Source organism: Acomys russatus, chromosome X (assembly GCF_903995435.1).
Source record: "Acomys russatus chromosome X, mAcoRus1.1, whole genome shotgun sequence".
NCBI lineage: Eukaryota > Metazoa > Chordata > Mammalia > Rodentia > Muridae > Acomys > Acomys russatus.
Window position 1 is genome coordinate 65715056 of NC_067169.1, and position 14183 is coordinate 65729238.

General features: G+C 37.8%; 1 protein-coding gene across 1 annotated transcript in view; it reads left to right on the forward strand.

Moving 5' to 3' along the window:
• LOC127185323 (translin-associated protein X-like) overlaps positions 1–11024 on the forward strand; it is a 37275-nt gene extending 26251 nt beyond the window's left edge. The window contains 3 exon segments of the mRNA XM_051141825.1: positions 255–313; positions 10062–10750; positions 10752–11024. Of these exon segments, the coding sequence (XP_050997782.1) occupies positions 255–313; positions 10062–10750; positions 10752–11024 (1021 nt within the window).
• The last annotated feature ends 3159 nt before the right edge of the window (positions 11025–14183 follow it).

The following is a 14183-nucleotide window of genomic DNA, read 5'->3' on the forward strand; positions in this document are numbered from 1 at the left end:
TCTTCTTGGCTACCAGCTGTCCTTCCTCTGAGTGCCACCAGGTCTCCCCCTCCAGGGGACATGGTCAAATGTGAGGCACCATAGTACGTAAGAAAGTCATATCACACTCTCCGCTCAACTGTGGAGAATATTCTGACCATTGGCTAGATCTGGGAAGGGTTTAAAGTTTACCTCCTGTTTTGTCCTTGGCTGGTGCCTTAGTTTGAGTGGGACCCCTGGGCCCAAATCTGCCTATCATATTGTTCTACTTGTAGATTTCAAAACTGTAGTCAAATTGAAGCAGTTCATCTCAGCATGAGGCTGTGGATGTCAGGTAATTTTACTGAAATGAGAATCTTAGCAATGAATAAACTTAAATGCTTTTCTAGCATCTGCATTTAAATAATGTTGAGTATATTTTTTCACCATTCCTACTTCTTTCTTATTATGATAGATATTTCTTGCTGGATAAAAATTATATCAAAATGTCAACTACTAATATGTATGCTTAAATTAGTTAAGCTATTATAGTGTAACAGAAAAGATCATTTTTTACCAGTTGAAGTATTGTCACAGTGAAACTGAAAGGAATATATAATAGAAGAAGCAAACTTTGTGATCTATATAATAATACAAGAAACAACATAATATTTTTTGAGAAAAGTATGTTGTATGAGATATAAGTTTTTCAAACTCATCCTATTATTATATTTTAAATTATTACTGCTTTTATAATTTTATAGACTGATGGTTAGAACGCAATTTGGTCTCAGAATAAAGCTTGGCTTCAATAAGTCTCATCAGTGATATGTTTAGATGAGAATATGATTTTGAAGTGGTGATAAAACAAGTTAAGATTTTATGTGTTCTTTGAATAGAATAGTATTATTATGGGGATTGTTGTTGTTGTTATTTGTTGCTGTTTGTAAAATGAGTACCACCTTTGTTAAGTCGTGAGCGTAATGTGAACATAATGTTTTTGTACACCCACCAAAACATGATATTCAGTTATCTTTGCAAAATTATAATGAGGTAGGACTTTTTTTATTTTTATTTTTATTTTATTTATTTATTTATTTATTTATTTTTTATTTTTATTTATTTTTTATTAATTTATTCTTGTTACATCTCAATGTTTATCCCATCCCTTGTATCCTCCCATTCCTCCCCCCCCCACTATTTTCCCATTATTCCCCTCCCCTATGACTGTTCCTGAGGGGGATTACGTCTCCTGTATATTCTCATAGGGTATCAAGTCTCTTCTTGGCTACTTGCTGTCCTTCCTCTGAGTGCCACCAGGTCTCCCCCTCCAAGGGACATGGTCAAATGTGAGGCACCAGAGTACGTGAGAAAGTCGTATCACACTCTCCACTCAACTGTGGAGAATATTCTGACCATTGGCTAGATCTGGGAAGGGGTTTAAAGTTTACCTCCTGTATTGTCCTTGGCTGGTGCCTTAGTTTGAGCGGGACCCGTGGGCCCAAATCTGCCTATCATATTGTTCTACTTGTAGATTTCTAGGACCCTCTGTATCCTTTTATTTTGCTATTCTCCCATGCGTCTCTCATTTAGAGTCCCAATAGGATGCCTTCCCCTCTGTCCCAGTTTCCTGGTAAGTGAAGGCTTTCGTGGGACATGCTCCTTGGGCTAGTTTGCAGATATAAGTGAGTATATACCATTTGGGTCTTTCTGCTTCTGGGTTAACTAACTCATTATGATCATTTCTAGCTCAATCCATTTATCCACAAATTTCGGGAATTCCTTGTTTTTAATAGCTGAGTAATATTCCATAGTGTATATGTACCACAGTTTCTTTATCCACTCTTCTACTGAGGGACACTTAGGCTGTTTCCATGTTCTGGCTATTATGAATAAGGCTGCTATGAACATGGTTGAGCAAATTTTCTTGTTGTGTGCTGGAGAAACTTCTGGGTATATTCCAAGAGGTGGAATAGCTGGGTCTTGAGGAAGCCCTATTCCCTGTTTTCTGAGATAGCACCAGATAGATTTCCAAAGTGGCTGTACTAGTTTGCATTCCCACCAGCAATGAAGGAGTGTTCCTCTCTCCCCACATCCTCGCCAGCATGTGGTGTCGCTTGAGTTTTTGATCTTAGCCATTCTGATGGGTGTAAGATGGAATCTCAGAGTTGTTTTGATTTGCATTTCCCTGATGACTAAGGAGGTTGAGCATTTCTTTAAGTGTTTCTCAGCCATTTGATACTCCTCTGTTGAGAATTCTCTGTTTAGTTCCAAGCCCCATTTCTCTATTGGGTTATTCGGTTTGGTGGTGTTTAATTTCTTGAGTTCTTTATATATTTTGGATATTAGACCTTTGTCAGATGTAGGGTTGGTGAAGATTTTTTTCCAGTCTATAGGCTGTCGCTTTGTTCCCTTGACAGTGTCTCCTGCCTTACAGAAGCTTCTCAGCCTCATGAGGTCCCATTTATTAATGGTTGACATTAAGGCTTGGGCCGTTGGTGTTCTGTTCAGGAAGTTGTCTCCTGTGCCAATATGTTCCAGGCTCTTTCCCACTTTTTCTTCTAAGTGGCTTAGTGTCTCTGGTTTTATGTTGAGGTCTTTAATCCACTTGGATTTGAGTTTTGTGCAAGGTGACAAATATGGGTCCAGTTTTATTTTTTTACACATAGACCTCCAGTTAGACCAGCACCATTTGTTGAAGATGCTATCCTTTTTCCATTGGATGGATTTGGCTTCTTTGTCAAAAATCAAGTGACCATATGTGTGTGGATTCATATCTGGGTCTTCGATTCGATTCCACTGATCAACCAGCCTGTTGCTGTGCCAGTACCATGCTGTTTTAATTACTATTGCTTTATAGTACAGTTTGAGATCAGGTATGGAGATTCCTCTGGAGCACCTCTTATTGTACAAGATTGTTTTAGCTATTCTGGGTTTATTGTTTTTCCATATGAAGTTCAGAATTGAACTTTCAATGTCTTTAAAAAATTGTGTAGGTATTTTATTAGGGATTGCATTGAATCTGTAGATTGCTTTTGGTAGGATGTCCATTTTTACTATGTTAATTCTCCCGATCCATGAGCAAGGAAGATCATGCCATCTTCTCAGGTCATCTTCAATCTCTTTCTTCAGAGTTTTGAAATTTTTTTCATACAAGTCCTTCACTTGCTTAGTTAGGGTAACTCCTAGATATTTAATATTGCTTGTGGCTAATGTGAAGGGTGTGGTTTTTCTAATTTCTTCCTCTGCAAGCTTGTCATTTGTGTATAGGAAGGCTACATACTTTTTTGGGTTAATTTTGTATCCAGCCAATTTGCTGAAGGTGTTTATCAGCTTTAGGAGTTCTCTGGTGGAGTTTTGAGGGTCACTTATGTACACTATCATATCATCTGCAAAGAGGGATAATTTGACTTCCTCCTTTCCCATTTGGATACCCTTGATCTCCTTTTGTTGTCTTATTGCTCTGGCTAGAACTTCGAGTACTATATTGAAGAGATATGGAGAGAGTGGGCAGCCTTGCCTTGTTCCCGATTTTAGAGGAATTTCCTTGAGTATCTCACCATTTACTTTGATTTTGGCTATTGGCTTGCTGTATATAGCCTTTATTATGTTGAGGAAAGTGCCTTGTATCCCTGATCTCTCTAAAACTTTAAACATGAATGGGTGTTGAATTTTATCAAATGCTTTCTCTGCATCCATGGAGATGATCATGTGGTTTTTTATTTTCAGTTTGTTTATATGGTGGATTACATTGATGGATTCCCGTATATTAAACCATCCCTGCATGCCTGGAATGAAGCCTACTTGGTCATGATGAATGATATCTTTGATGTGTTCCTGTATTCGTTTTGCAAGTATTTTATTTAAGAATTTTGCATCGATGTTCATAAGAGAAATTGGTCTGAAATTCTCTTTCTTTGTTGAGTCTTTGTGAGGTTTAGGTATCAATGAGACTATGGCCTCATAGAATGAATTTGGTAATTTTCCATCCATTTCTATCTTTTGGAGTAGCTTGAAGAGTATTGGTATTAGCTCGCCTTTAAAGGTCTGGTAGAATTCTGCACTGAAACCATCTGGCCCTGGGCTTTTTTTGGTTGGGGAGGTAGGACTTTTAAACAGTGATTAGGCCATGGAGGGTCCACCTGCATTAATGGATTAATACACCATTATCTTGACAATGAGTTCACAACGGAAGGGTAAGCATAATTTCCTCTTCTCGATTGTACTTAAATTGTACATGTAAAAGATAACTTCTATTGTCTATATGTTTCCAATTCTCTTCTTGGCTATTTTATGCAAATTAACATTACATAAATAACTTCGTTATAGCTAGAAGACTCCTGCTTTATACTACAGAAAAGATTGTCAATATGAAACAGTGTGAAGCCAAGTTGGAGTTGGTTGATTTAATTGTACACATATGGAAATGAATTTCAAATTCTTAAGGGACAACCATGCTTATGTATCTTTCAAATACACATAAGATTTCCTGGTTTCTAAAGTTATATCACTCAAAGATGTAAGCCACAGCCAGATTTAAGATCAAACAAAATTTGAATACAAAATTTGGAAGTTGTTGAGATTACTTAAGAGTGTTTGCTTCCAGAAGACTTGAGTTTGGTTTCCAGGACCAAGGTCAGTTATGCTATACACAAGGTTTTGTGTAAGTGCAGCTGTAGAAAATAGGATGCTGTCTTCTTCCTTCCATGGATATCCACCCAAAATGTGCCTACTAAAAAAAAACTTTAAAAAGTGTTTAAATCAGCTAGGCACTGTGGTACACACCTGTAACTTCAGCATTTGGGGAGCAGACTCATTAAGATCTCTGTAAGTTTGAGGCCTGTCTGGTCTGTGAAGCAACTCCAGGACAGACAAGGCTACACACAGTAACCCTGTCCCCAAAAACAAACAAACAAAAAAGTTTAAATTTAAACTGATTTTCTTATTTTCTTATTTTCAAAGGTTTCACTTATAAATCAAATTTCATGTGGTTCAGTATTTAGGCTTATGGACGAGAGAAAGTTGTTGAAAAGGTTGAGTAACTCAAAGGTCACAGTCGTTTTGGCCTTTAGCAAGGTTCATTTGCTGCTTTAGCACTCTTGTTAGAGATTTCTCTCTGAAAAGGCAACATTGTCTGTATACACACAGCCTGCACTTTGGTTTTGATTTCTTTTATTCCTGTCAAAATGTTTGACATTCACCCTGTAACAAATATAAACTTCATCCTATGTGACTTAGGGGGAAAATTCCTTCCTCTATGTCCCTTTAATTTTCCTTTTTAAAAATCCTTCCTAAATAGAGCTCAACCACTGTGCATACAAAAGGAAAATAACACATACTCTTCCACACTGTCAATAGGATAGTGCCAATTTCTATTTCATTTTAATTCAGCATATTATAATGGCCAACACATATGGTCATTAGTAAGAATAATATGTGGAAAAAATGAGTCTTCTCATATGCACAATCAAAATTTGTCAGACTGCATAAGCATTTATTCAGCAATTTGTTAACTTTAGTTTGGTGTGAGCAGGTAGGTTGATTCCTACTGGTTTATTCCAGTTACTCTAGTCCTGTATACAGCATTATTTCAGAGGTTCAGGGAAGGTGACTTATGACAATAGATTGTGAATCTATATATAAAATAGAGAAATTGCATGAAAGCATGAACAAGAGTAAAAGTTGAGAGAACCTGTATGTCAGAGCCTAGGAAAAATTTAAAAATCAAAAGGCAGAGTCTAGCATCAGGCTGTCAAAACCTTTGCCACCCAAACATTGATTGTCTAGCAAGCAGTATTAACACAATGTGGAAGCTCATTAGAAATACAAAATCTCAGGTCAAAGAACAAGCTCTTGAATCACAATCTGTATTTTATCAATAGCTAGAGGTTCAGTGTATGCTCATTAAAATTTGAGAAGCACTGCAAAGACATTATAATTATTCCCAAGAAATTGTGCTTAATATAATTATGATTGTGGCCGCAGGATTAGAAAAGGTTTATTCATCATGTCAAAGGAAGGAAGAATAAATGGAATTACTCAGAGATAGCAGTCCATGAATTATTAAGGGACAAAAATGTGGTCGATAAAATTCAAAGAAATGAGGAATAATTTGTTTATTTCCTATGCATTCAATTCAAAACAATATGAAATTGAAATGCCTTAGTATGGATAATTTTTCTGACTAGCTTTGACAATATTGCAAGAGACTGGTCCAAATGCTCTAGTTTTAATTAAGACCCAGGGAGTCACTGATAATAAGCTATCAATCTGATTAACAAGATGATATCCAAAGAGAAAACCTACCACAGAAACTATCCTATACTTCTCTCAGTAAATTTGACTCCATGTGACATTTCAACCTTTGGGCCATTAAAGTTATTTTCATTTACATTTATTGAAACATTTTTCTACAAAATTTTACTTTCAGGTATTTTAATTCTGTCTTTTTTCCCGGGAAATTATATTAATTATCTTTAGGTCAAAGGAAGGACCTACACATAAACATACACCTTCACTAGAGAGCACACACAATGAACAGGTATGACATTTTATACATTTTTAATAGACTTCTCTGAATCATTAGAATTCTGAGCCTGCTTGAAGAGAAAGACATATTTCACAAAATGACAGAATAGGCTATTTCAATTATCTGTAAAACCTATGAAGAAATTAATGCATGGTCACAGTTCTGTCTCCTTTATTTTGCACAAGAATATGACAGCTTTAGATATCTAAATCTCTTAAACTGTATGGCTGTTAAATATAATTTAGGTATTTACTGCCTTTTCTGGAGATCTGCTTGATGTTTTATTGAATTCACTGATTAGCATCTGTTCTGTAGCTACTGGAATTACAGTCATAAATTACTAGAGAATATCTCCAAAATATAGACGAGACAAACTTGTTCTGTCTTCAATGTTTTGAAACTATTTGTCATACCAATATCTAGGACCAAATGAAAATGAAATATATTCACATTTCTTCTCATTGTTTCAAATTTATAGTATTTTATTTACAATAAATTGATCACATTCATTATATTTGATCAAAACAATAATTTTGCTAGCTACACAATTGAGCAGGGAGTAATTTCTTTTTACAAAATGTGCCCAAGGTCATCCTGTGGAATAGAGATAAGGCCTCTATGTTTACTCTACAAGGTGGTATAAAATTAGGTTGTCTCATAATCTTTAAGAAGGGAGTCTAGTATGAAGAAAAATCAGACATTATCTATAATGATTCATATAATGGATCAATGCAAAAGCAGACTTTTGGTTAAGAGAATAAATATTGAATTAGTTACTGGTTTGCTATGTAGAAATAAAATCAGTCTATCGGGTGACACTGAAAATATCTTATACAATATAAATTAATTCAAGAAGTGGCCATAATATTTTTTCTCTGTATATTCAAATGTTTTGAATCAGTTAATAGTATTTGTTTATGACAAGGGATTCTTCTCACTCATGGATACTGGCAAAACCTACTAAGAATCTTGGAAAGAGAATTTTATCACTCTTTCCCAACTAGTTAGTTGAAAGAATTTACCACCATAGTAAAAAAATATGCTTCTGGCTTTACCTGAAGACAGAATCCAGATGGATCCTTCTCAGGTAACAGTTGCTTTTCTTTTTAATTTTTTTATTTTAATTTATTTACTTTTCATACCTATTATAGTCCCCTCCCTTTTTTCCTCCCTGTCCTACCCTCCCTCCCTCATCCACTTCCGCCCCTCCCCAATCCTTCAGAAAGGGGAGCCCTCTTCCTTATAATCTGACCCCAGGCTATCAAGTCTATGTGGAATACCTGAATCCTCTTCTTCTGTGACCTGGCAAGGCCACCCTACCAGGGAGAATTGATCAATGAGTGGACACCAGAGATCATGTCAGAGCCAGCCCCTGCTCCACATATTATGGGACCCACAAGGAGACTATGTTGCCTTTAGACTACATCTGAGCAGTGGGTCTAGGTCTTCACCATGCATGATCCTAGGTTGGTGCATCAGGCTCTGCCATCCCTCCCATCCCCCAGGTCTAGATTCATTGGCTTCATTGGTCTATTTGTGGAGCTTCTGTCCCCTCCAGGTCCTTCTATCCCCTCAACTCTTCCATAAGGCTCCCTGTGCTTACCCCAATTTTTCGCTGCAAGTTCAGTATCTGCTTTGAACACTCACTGGGTGGAGTCTTTCAGAAGACCTCTATGGTAGGCTCTCTTCCTGTACCTTCTCATCATCAGCTTCTTGTGTCTATTCTATTTGTCATTCTGAATCCTTCCCAGGGTCATCCTTATTATTTAGCTACTTTTATTCTGTGTATTGTAGTATGGTTAACCAGTATTATGTGGATAATATCTACTTATAAGTAATCATTCTGGATGATCAGTTTTTATTACAGAAATTACTTTGTTTTTAATAGCTGAGTAGTATTCCACTGTGTAAATGTACCACAGTTTCTTTTTTTAATTTTATTAATTTATTCATATTATATCTCAATGGTTATCCACTCCCTTGTATCCTCCCATTCCTCCCTCCTTCGCATTTTCCCCCTACTCCCCTCCCCTATGATTGTGCCTGAGGGGGACTTCCTCTCTCTTTATATGCTCATAGGGTATCAAGTCTCTTCTTGGTACCCTGCTATCCTTCCTCTGAGTGCCACCAGGAATCCCCCTCCAGGCTACATGGTCAAATATGAGGCACCAGAGGACGTGTGAAAGTCAGACCGCACTCTCCACTCAACTGTGGAGAATGTCCTGTCCATTGGCTAGGTCTGGGTAGTGGTTTGAAGTTTACGGCCTGTATTGTCCTTGGCTGGTGCCATAGTTTGGGCGGGACCCCTGGGCCCAAATCTGCCTATCATAATGTTCTACTTGTAGGTTTCTAGGACCCTCTGGATCCTTCAACTTTGCTATTCTCCCATGCTTCTCTCATCTAGAGTCCCAATAGGATGTTCTCCCCTCTGTCCCAGTTTCCTGGTAAGTAAAGGCTTTCATGGGACATGCCCCTTGGGCTATTATGCAGATATAAGTGAGTATATACTGTTTGAGTCTTTCTGCTTCTGGGTTAACGCACTCATTATGATCATTTCTAGCTCAATCCATTTTTCCACAAATTTTGGGAATCCCTTGTTTTCAATAGCTGAGTAGCAAGACAGGGTTTCTCTGTGATAGCCTTGGCTATCCTCTACTCTCTTTGTAGATCAGGTTGGCCTTGAACTCACAGAGATTCGTATACCTCTGCATCCTGAGTACTGTGAATATAGGCGTGGGCCATGCTCAGCATGTTTTCAAATATATACATTGTTGTTATTTGTCTTCCATCAAGTGCATGCCTTTAGTTTTCCTCTCTTTTCCCATTAATTTGGCTCCTGTCTTCCCTTCATATATTCTATTTATGTGCTTTTATGCCATAGAATCCATCTCCTTCCTTAAGGTTCCATCGTTAGCCATCTCCAAGTGCTGGGATTACAGGTGTGTGCTCTGTCGATGTTCTTTCTAATTTGTTCTAGTACTGTGCATAAAATGCTAATGAGAATAGTCAATTTAACAAATGATGGCTGTATTAAATTCTCTGTTGTGTCAAAGAAGTTTTGTTTTATTTTTCTTTCTAAATCATTTCATTGTTAAGATTCCATATGCTTAAGATACTGTGACAAATTTTTTTTACTTCAATGAAATAGGTGTGATGACTTGATATGTTGAGATTTATTCACACATTACTCACTAATATTGAATAAAGATCGTTTAAGTTTCTTAATTTATAAAATTTTCCCATAATATCAGATGTGTTATTATTAAAAATACTTATTATTATCTAATATATAACAGACAAAATATGCTTTATTAACCTTTTGTAAGTAATTGGATTTTCTTAAAACCTAGAGTTTCTTTACAATTTTCATTTATAGCCACATCCACTGAAACTCCCCTTGTTCTGCATTTTCTACTCAGAGGTAGTTAACAAAATATAAAACATTCTAGAAAATAAAAATCATTCTTCAGGGGAACTTTGTCTTTAATCAAAATTAAGAAAAGGGAATTTCTTAAATTGAAACCATTTATAGCTCTAGACAATTTGTCAAGTAATTAAAAATTGTCCCTTCCAGCGGTGGCCTCTCGGCGACGCAAGGGCCTCTGCGCTGATAAACCCATGCACGGGCTCCCTTGGCGCTCTCCCCTCGGCATCCGGTGGCTGCGATCCCTGCATCCCTGCGAGCTGAGGCCCCTGCACCGTGAGCGGCAAAGGAGGACTAGGGTGGGGGGCTTCAGGAAGAGGAAACATGACAACTTCCCGCATAGCCAGCGGAGGGAAGGGAAGGATGTCAGTTCGACTTCGCCCGTGATGCTGGCCTTCAAATCATTTCAGCAGGAGCTGGACGCGAGGCACGACAAATACGAGAGGCTTGTGAAGCTAAGCCGGGACATTACTGTTGAGAGTAAGAGGACGATTTTTCTTCTCCATAGGATTACAAGTTCTCCTGATATGGAGGAGATACTGACGGAATCAGAAACTAAACTGGATGGTGTCAGGCAGAAAATACTACAGGTAGCCCAAGAGCTCTCGGGAGAAGATATGCACCAGTTCCACAGGGCTGTCACCACAGGACTGCAGGAGTATGTGGAAGCTGTCTCTTTCAAACACTTCATCAAGACTTGCTCACTAATCAGTATGGAGGAGATTAACAAGCAGTTGACGTTTACAACAGAAGACAGTGGGAAAGAAAGCAAGACCCCTTCCTCTGAGGGACAAGATAAGCAGCTTGTTATGTGGAGACTGAATGTCACACTTGTTGACTTACCTGCTGGGAGTGGCCGACTTCACTGGAGAACTGATGCGAATGTGCATCAACAGCGTGGGGAATGGGGACATTGACACTCCCTTTGAAGTGAGCCAGTTTCTACGCCAGGATTATAATGGGTTCTCTTTCATCGGCAACACTGGGCCCTATGAGGTGGAGAACGCGTGCTACGCCCTTAAAGTCCGGGGCTCCGAGATCCACAAGCACATGCTTGCAGATGTGTTTTCAGTTAAGACAGAGATAATCGATCAGGAAGAGAGCATTTCCTAAGCAGCCCCGTGCCGCTCTCTGAGGAGCTCCTGTAGACAATTGGCAAGCCTGTTCTCAGTGTGCATTTGACTTTATTTTGGCTTTTGTAGACGTTTCCAGTTGTACTAGTTTGAAGTCGTTCACAGCTGTATATAAGTGTGTCCGCAGGCAGGGCTCCCACACTCACGAGCATCTGCGTACAGTGTCTGTGAATGTGCTTTTCCCGGGGTTTGCTTTGTTGTTGTGTGAACACGCTTCTGGTTGCACACTCTGCCACACCTCTTTAAACCACTTTGAACTTGCAGTGAAACTTTCAGTGGCAGGAAGTCTCTTAGTGGGCGCTTCTCTACATGGAGAGGAAGTGCAATGAGCCTCCTGCTGGGATCTTCTTGGCAGTGTGATGGCAAATCTTTAAAGCAGGTGTAGAATGTGGGACAAAATTTTAAAATGTAAGTTAAGTTTTGGTGATATTATAATGAGAACTCGTGTAATATTTTGGTCAAATTTAGGCCATTTTGAATTTATACGAAATGGCTTTCCTGAAGAGGTGATGGCTATCCAGATGTAAAGCTCTCCAGTTAGTGTTTTCCTTCATCACAGATGTGGCGATTGGAGCTGAGGTGGTTTTCACTGGTGATGCTGATTTATTATGCGCTAGTCTATAAGCTGTGAGCAGGTGGCCTTTGTCACGGCCTTAGGGCTTCCTAGTCTAGCACCTTTAGAAACCACAGTAAAGCAGCTACAGTGACTGGAATGCTGACAACCCAAACCTTTATTCTCGTCCCTTGGTGTTAGCTAATGATGTACCCAAAGAAAATGAATTATGTGTAATTTAGCAACAAGACAGTTGCCAACACGGAGGAGGGAGCATTGGTGTCACGGCAGCCAGGGGTTCGGACTTCATCTACCCAGCCAGTCAGAGTTCCCTGTGCTGTGAAACTGGCTTGGGCATGACCTGCCAGCTGACACCACCATGTGCTTTCAACTACTTTTGTGAGATCTCAGAACTTGGATACTGGGTTTTATTTTTTGGAAAGAGTATCTATTTTTAAGGGCTGGTTCTTTGAAAGTGTAATTTTCCAAAAATTATTACTGAAAGAAAAAAATGTGTACATGCTTGATAAGTTAGATTTGTTTGTCTTGGTGACGGCGGGCCTGTGGTTCCTCTTTTAAGACACACCACTCAGTTATGCTCAGTCCCATTACCTGTTTTTTTTTTTTTTTTCCTACTTCAAGTTGAATTTATAATGGATTGAATAAAATAATGGATTGAAGAATGTTTTACAGAAATTTAAAACAAATTTTGAAAAAAATATTAAAATAAAGAAAAAAATTAAAAATGTGTACTTTAATTACTTAAATACTTTAAAGAAGATTTGTTATGTCTAATTTAGGAATTTAAACACTGCCTGCTAAAGTCCTTTAAAATATGCATATACATATAAACTAAGGAGTTCCTACATTTAATGTCATTCACTTTAATACAGAAAATATTATGAATAAAATATGCTTTGTTTTCCAAAGGCCAGCATTATATATCACTAATAGGAAGCTAAATCATACTTTGAAGGCTTAGACAGACATACAGGACAAAAATAAAACAAGCTTCTAAGATCAGAGGAGACCAGTCACTTTAAGAATGGTATGGCTTAGACTAGGTGGACCCAGCCTGTTTCAGGGCAGGGAGTTGTCCGGGCTTTTAAAAAAGGAAATGAAAAAAAAAAAAAAAAACTTCACAAGCAGCCAAGACATACTGTGCTACAAATGGTAAAGCAATATGCTCTTTAAGGAAAGTGTATAAACTTTCTTAAATCATCTTGGTAATTGGAAATGTCATACTATCAAAGAAGGTGGTAATTTGTATATGAATATGTATCAGTGTGTATTAGTATTTTAAAATAATTACAGAAGAACTTTTTAATGTTTTGATGATATTTTTACAAACAATTTCTTAAAGTTTAAATAGAGTCCCACCCAATTTAGATGGAATTATGTTTGTCTAGAAAATATATGAATGAATGTCTTCAGTTCTTTTATTTTCTTTATAAAAATACCACTGCAAAAAATAAAAACCCACATAATGGAGGAAGAGGTTATTTTACCTCACAGTACAACATTCATTACTTCATGGAGAAGTCAAGGCATCAGGAATTTGAAATATTTAGTTTTATTTTATCTTCAATCAGGAAATAAAATGTGATGAATGAATTTTGGTGCTTTGCTCCCTTTCTTCATTTTCAATGATTTTGAACCAAGATCTGGCCCTACCCATAATAAAGATGGGGTTTCCCACATTAATTAACATAGACAAGATAATCCTCCAGACATATCCAGAGATCTGGCTCTCAGATGATTGTATATCTCAGGTCAACAATTATGTTACTTTTCTGCTGCTGTTACAACACCATAAGAAAGGCAACTTACAGAATCAATGCTTTACTTGGGTTTATGGTTCCGGAAGTATGTAGTCCTGATAGGGAAGCATACCAGAAGGCAACAACATTAAGCATCATAGCAAAAAATAGATGCTGAGAGCTCACATCTTAATATACAAGCATAGAACAGAGACAAAGAGAAGGAAATTTCAAAGCTCTTTAAATCCCCCAAAACCCACCTCCAGTAACATATCTTCTCCAAGAAAGACATACTTTCTGACACTACCCAATCAGTTCTATAAACTAGGAACAAAATATTCAAACACCTGAGCCTAAATGAGCATATTGGTGGCGGTGGTGGGAATGCAGGGGAGCATTTTTTCTCAAATTACCACAACAATTAACACTAGTTGTCAAATGCACCAAATAGCTTTATTTACTACATTTTTTATAGTTTTATGTGATAGATTGGGAGAAAGATCACTCTGTTATTATAGTTAAGATAATGTTTCTTTCTTTTTGTTTAAACATTTTTAAAATTATAATTTATTCTGATTATATCCCCATTGTTATCACCTCGTTTGTATCTTCCCATCCCCTCCTCCTTCATTTTTTGCCCTATTTCCCTCCCTTATACCTCTGACAGAAGGCTACCTTCTGCCCCAACATATGACCGCAGTCCATCAGGACTCATCCTGATAGCCTGCTTCCTATTTCTCTGTGTGTCACTGGGTCTTCCCACCAAGGGAAAAATGATCAAATTGGGGACACTAGAGTTCATGTCAGAGGCAGTCTCCACTTTCCC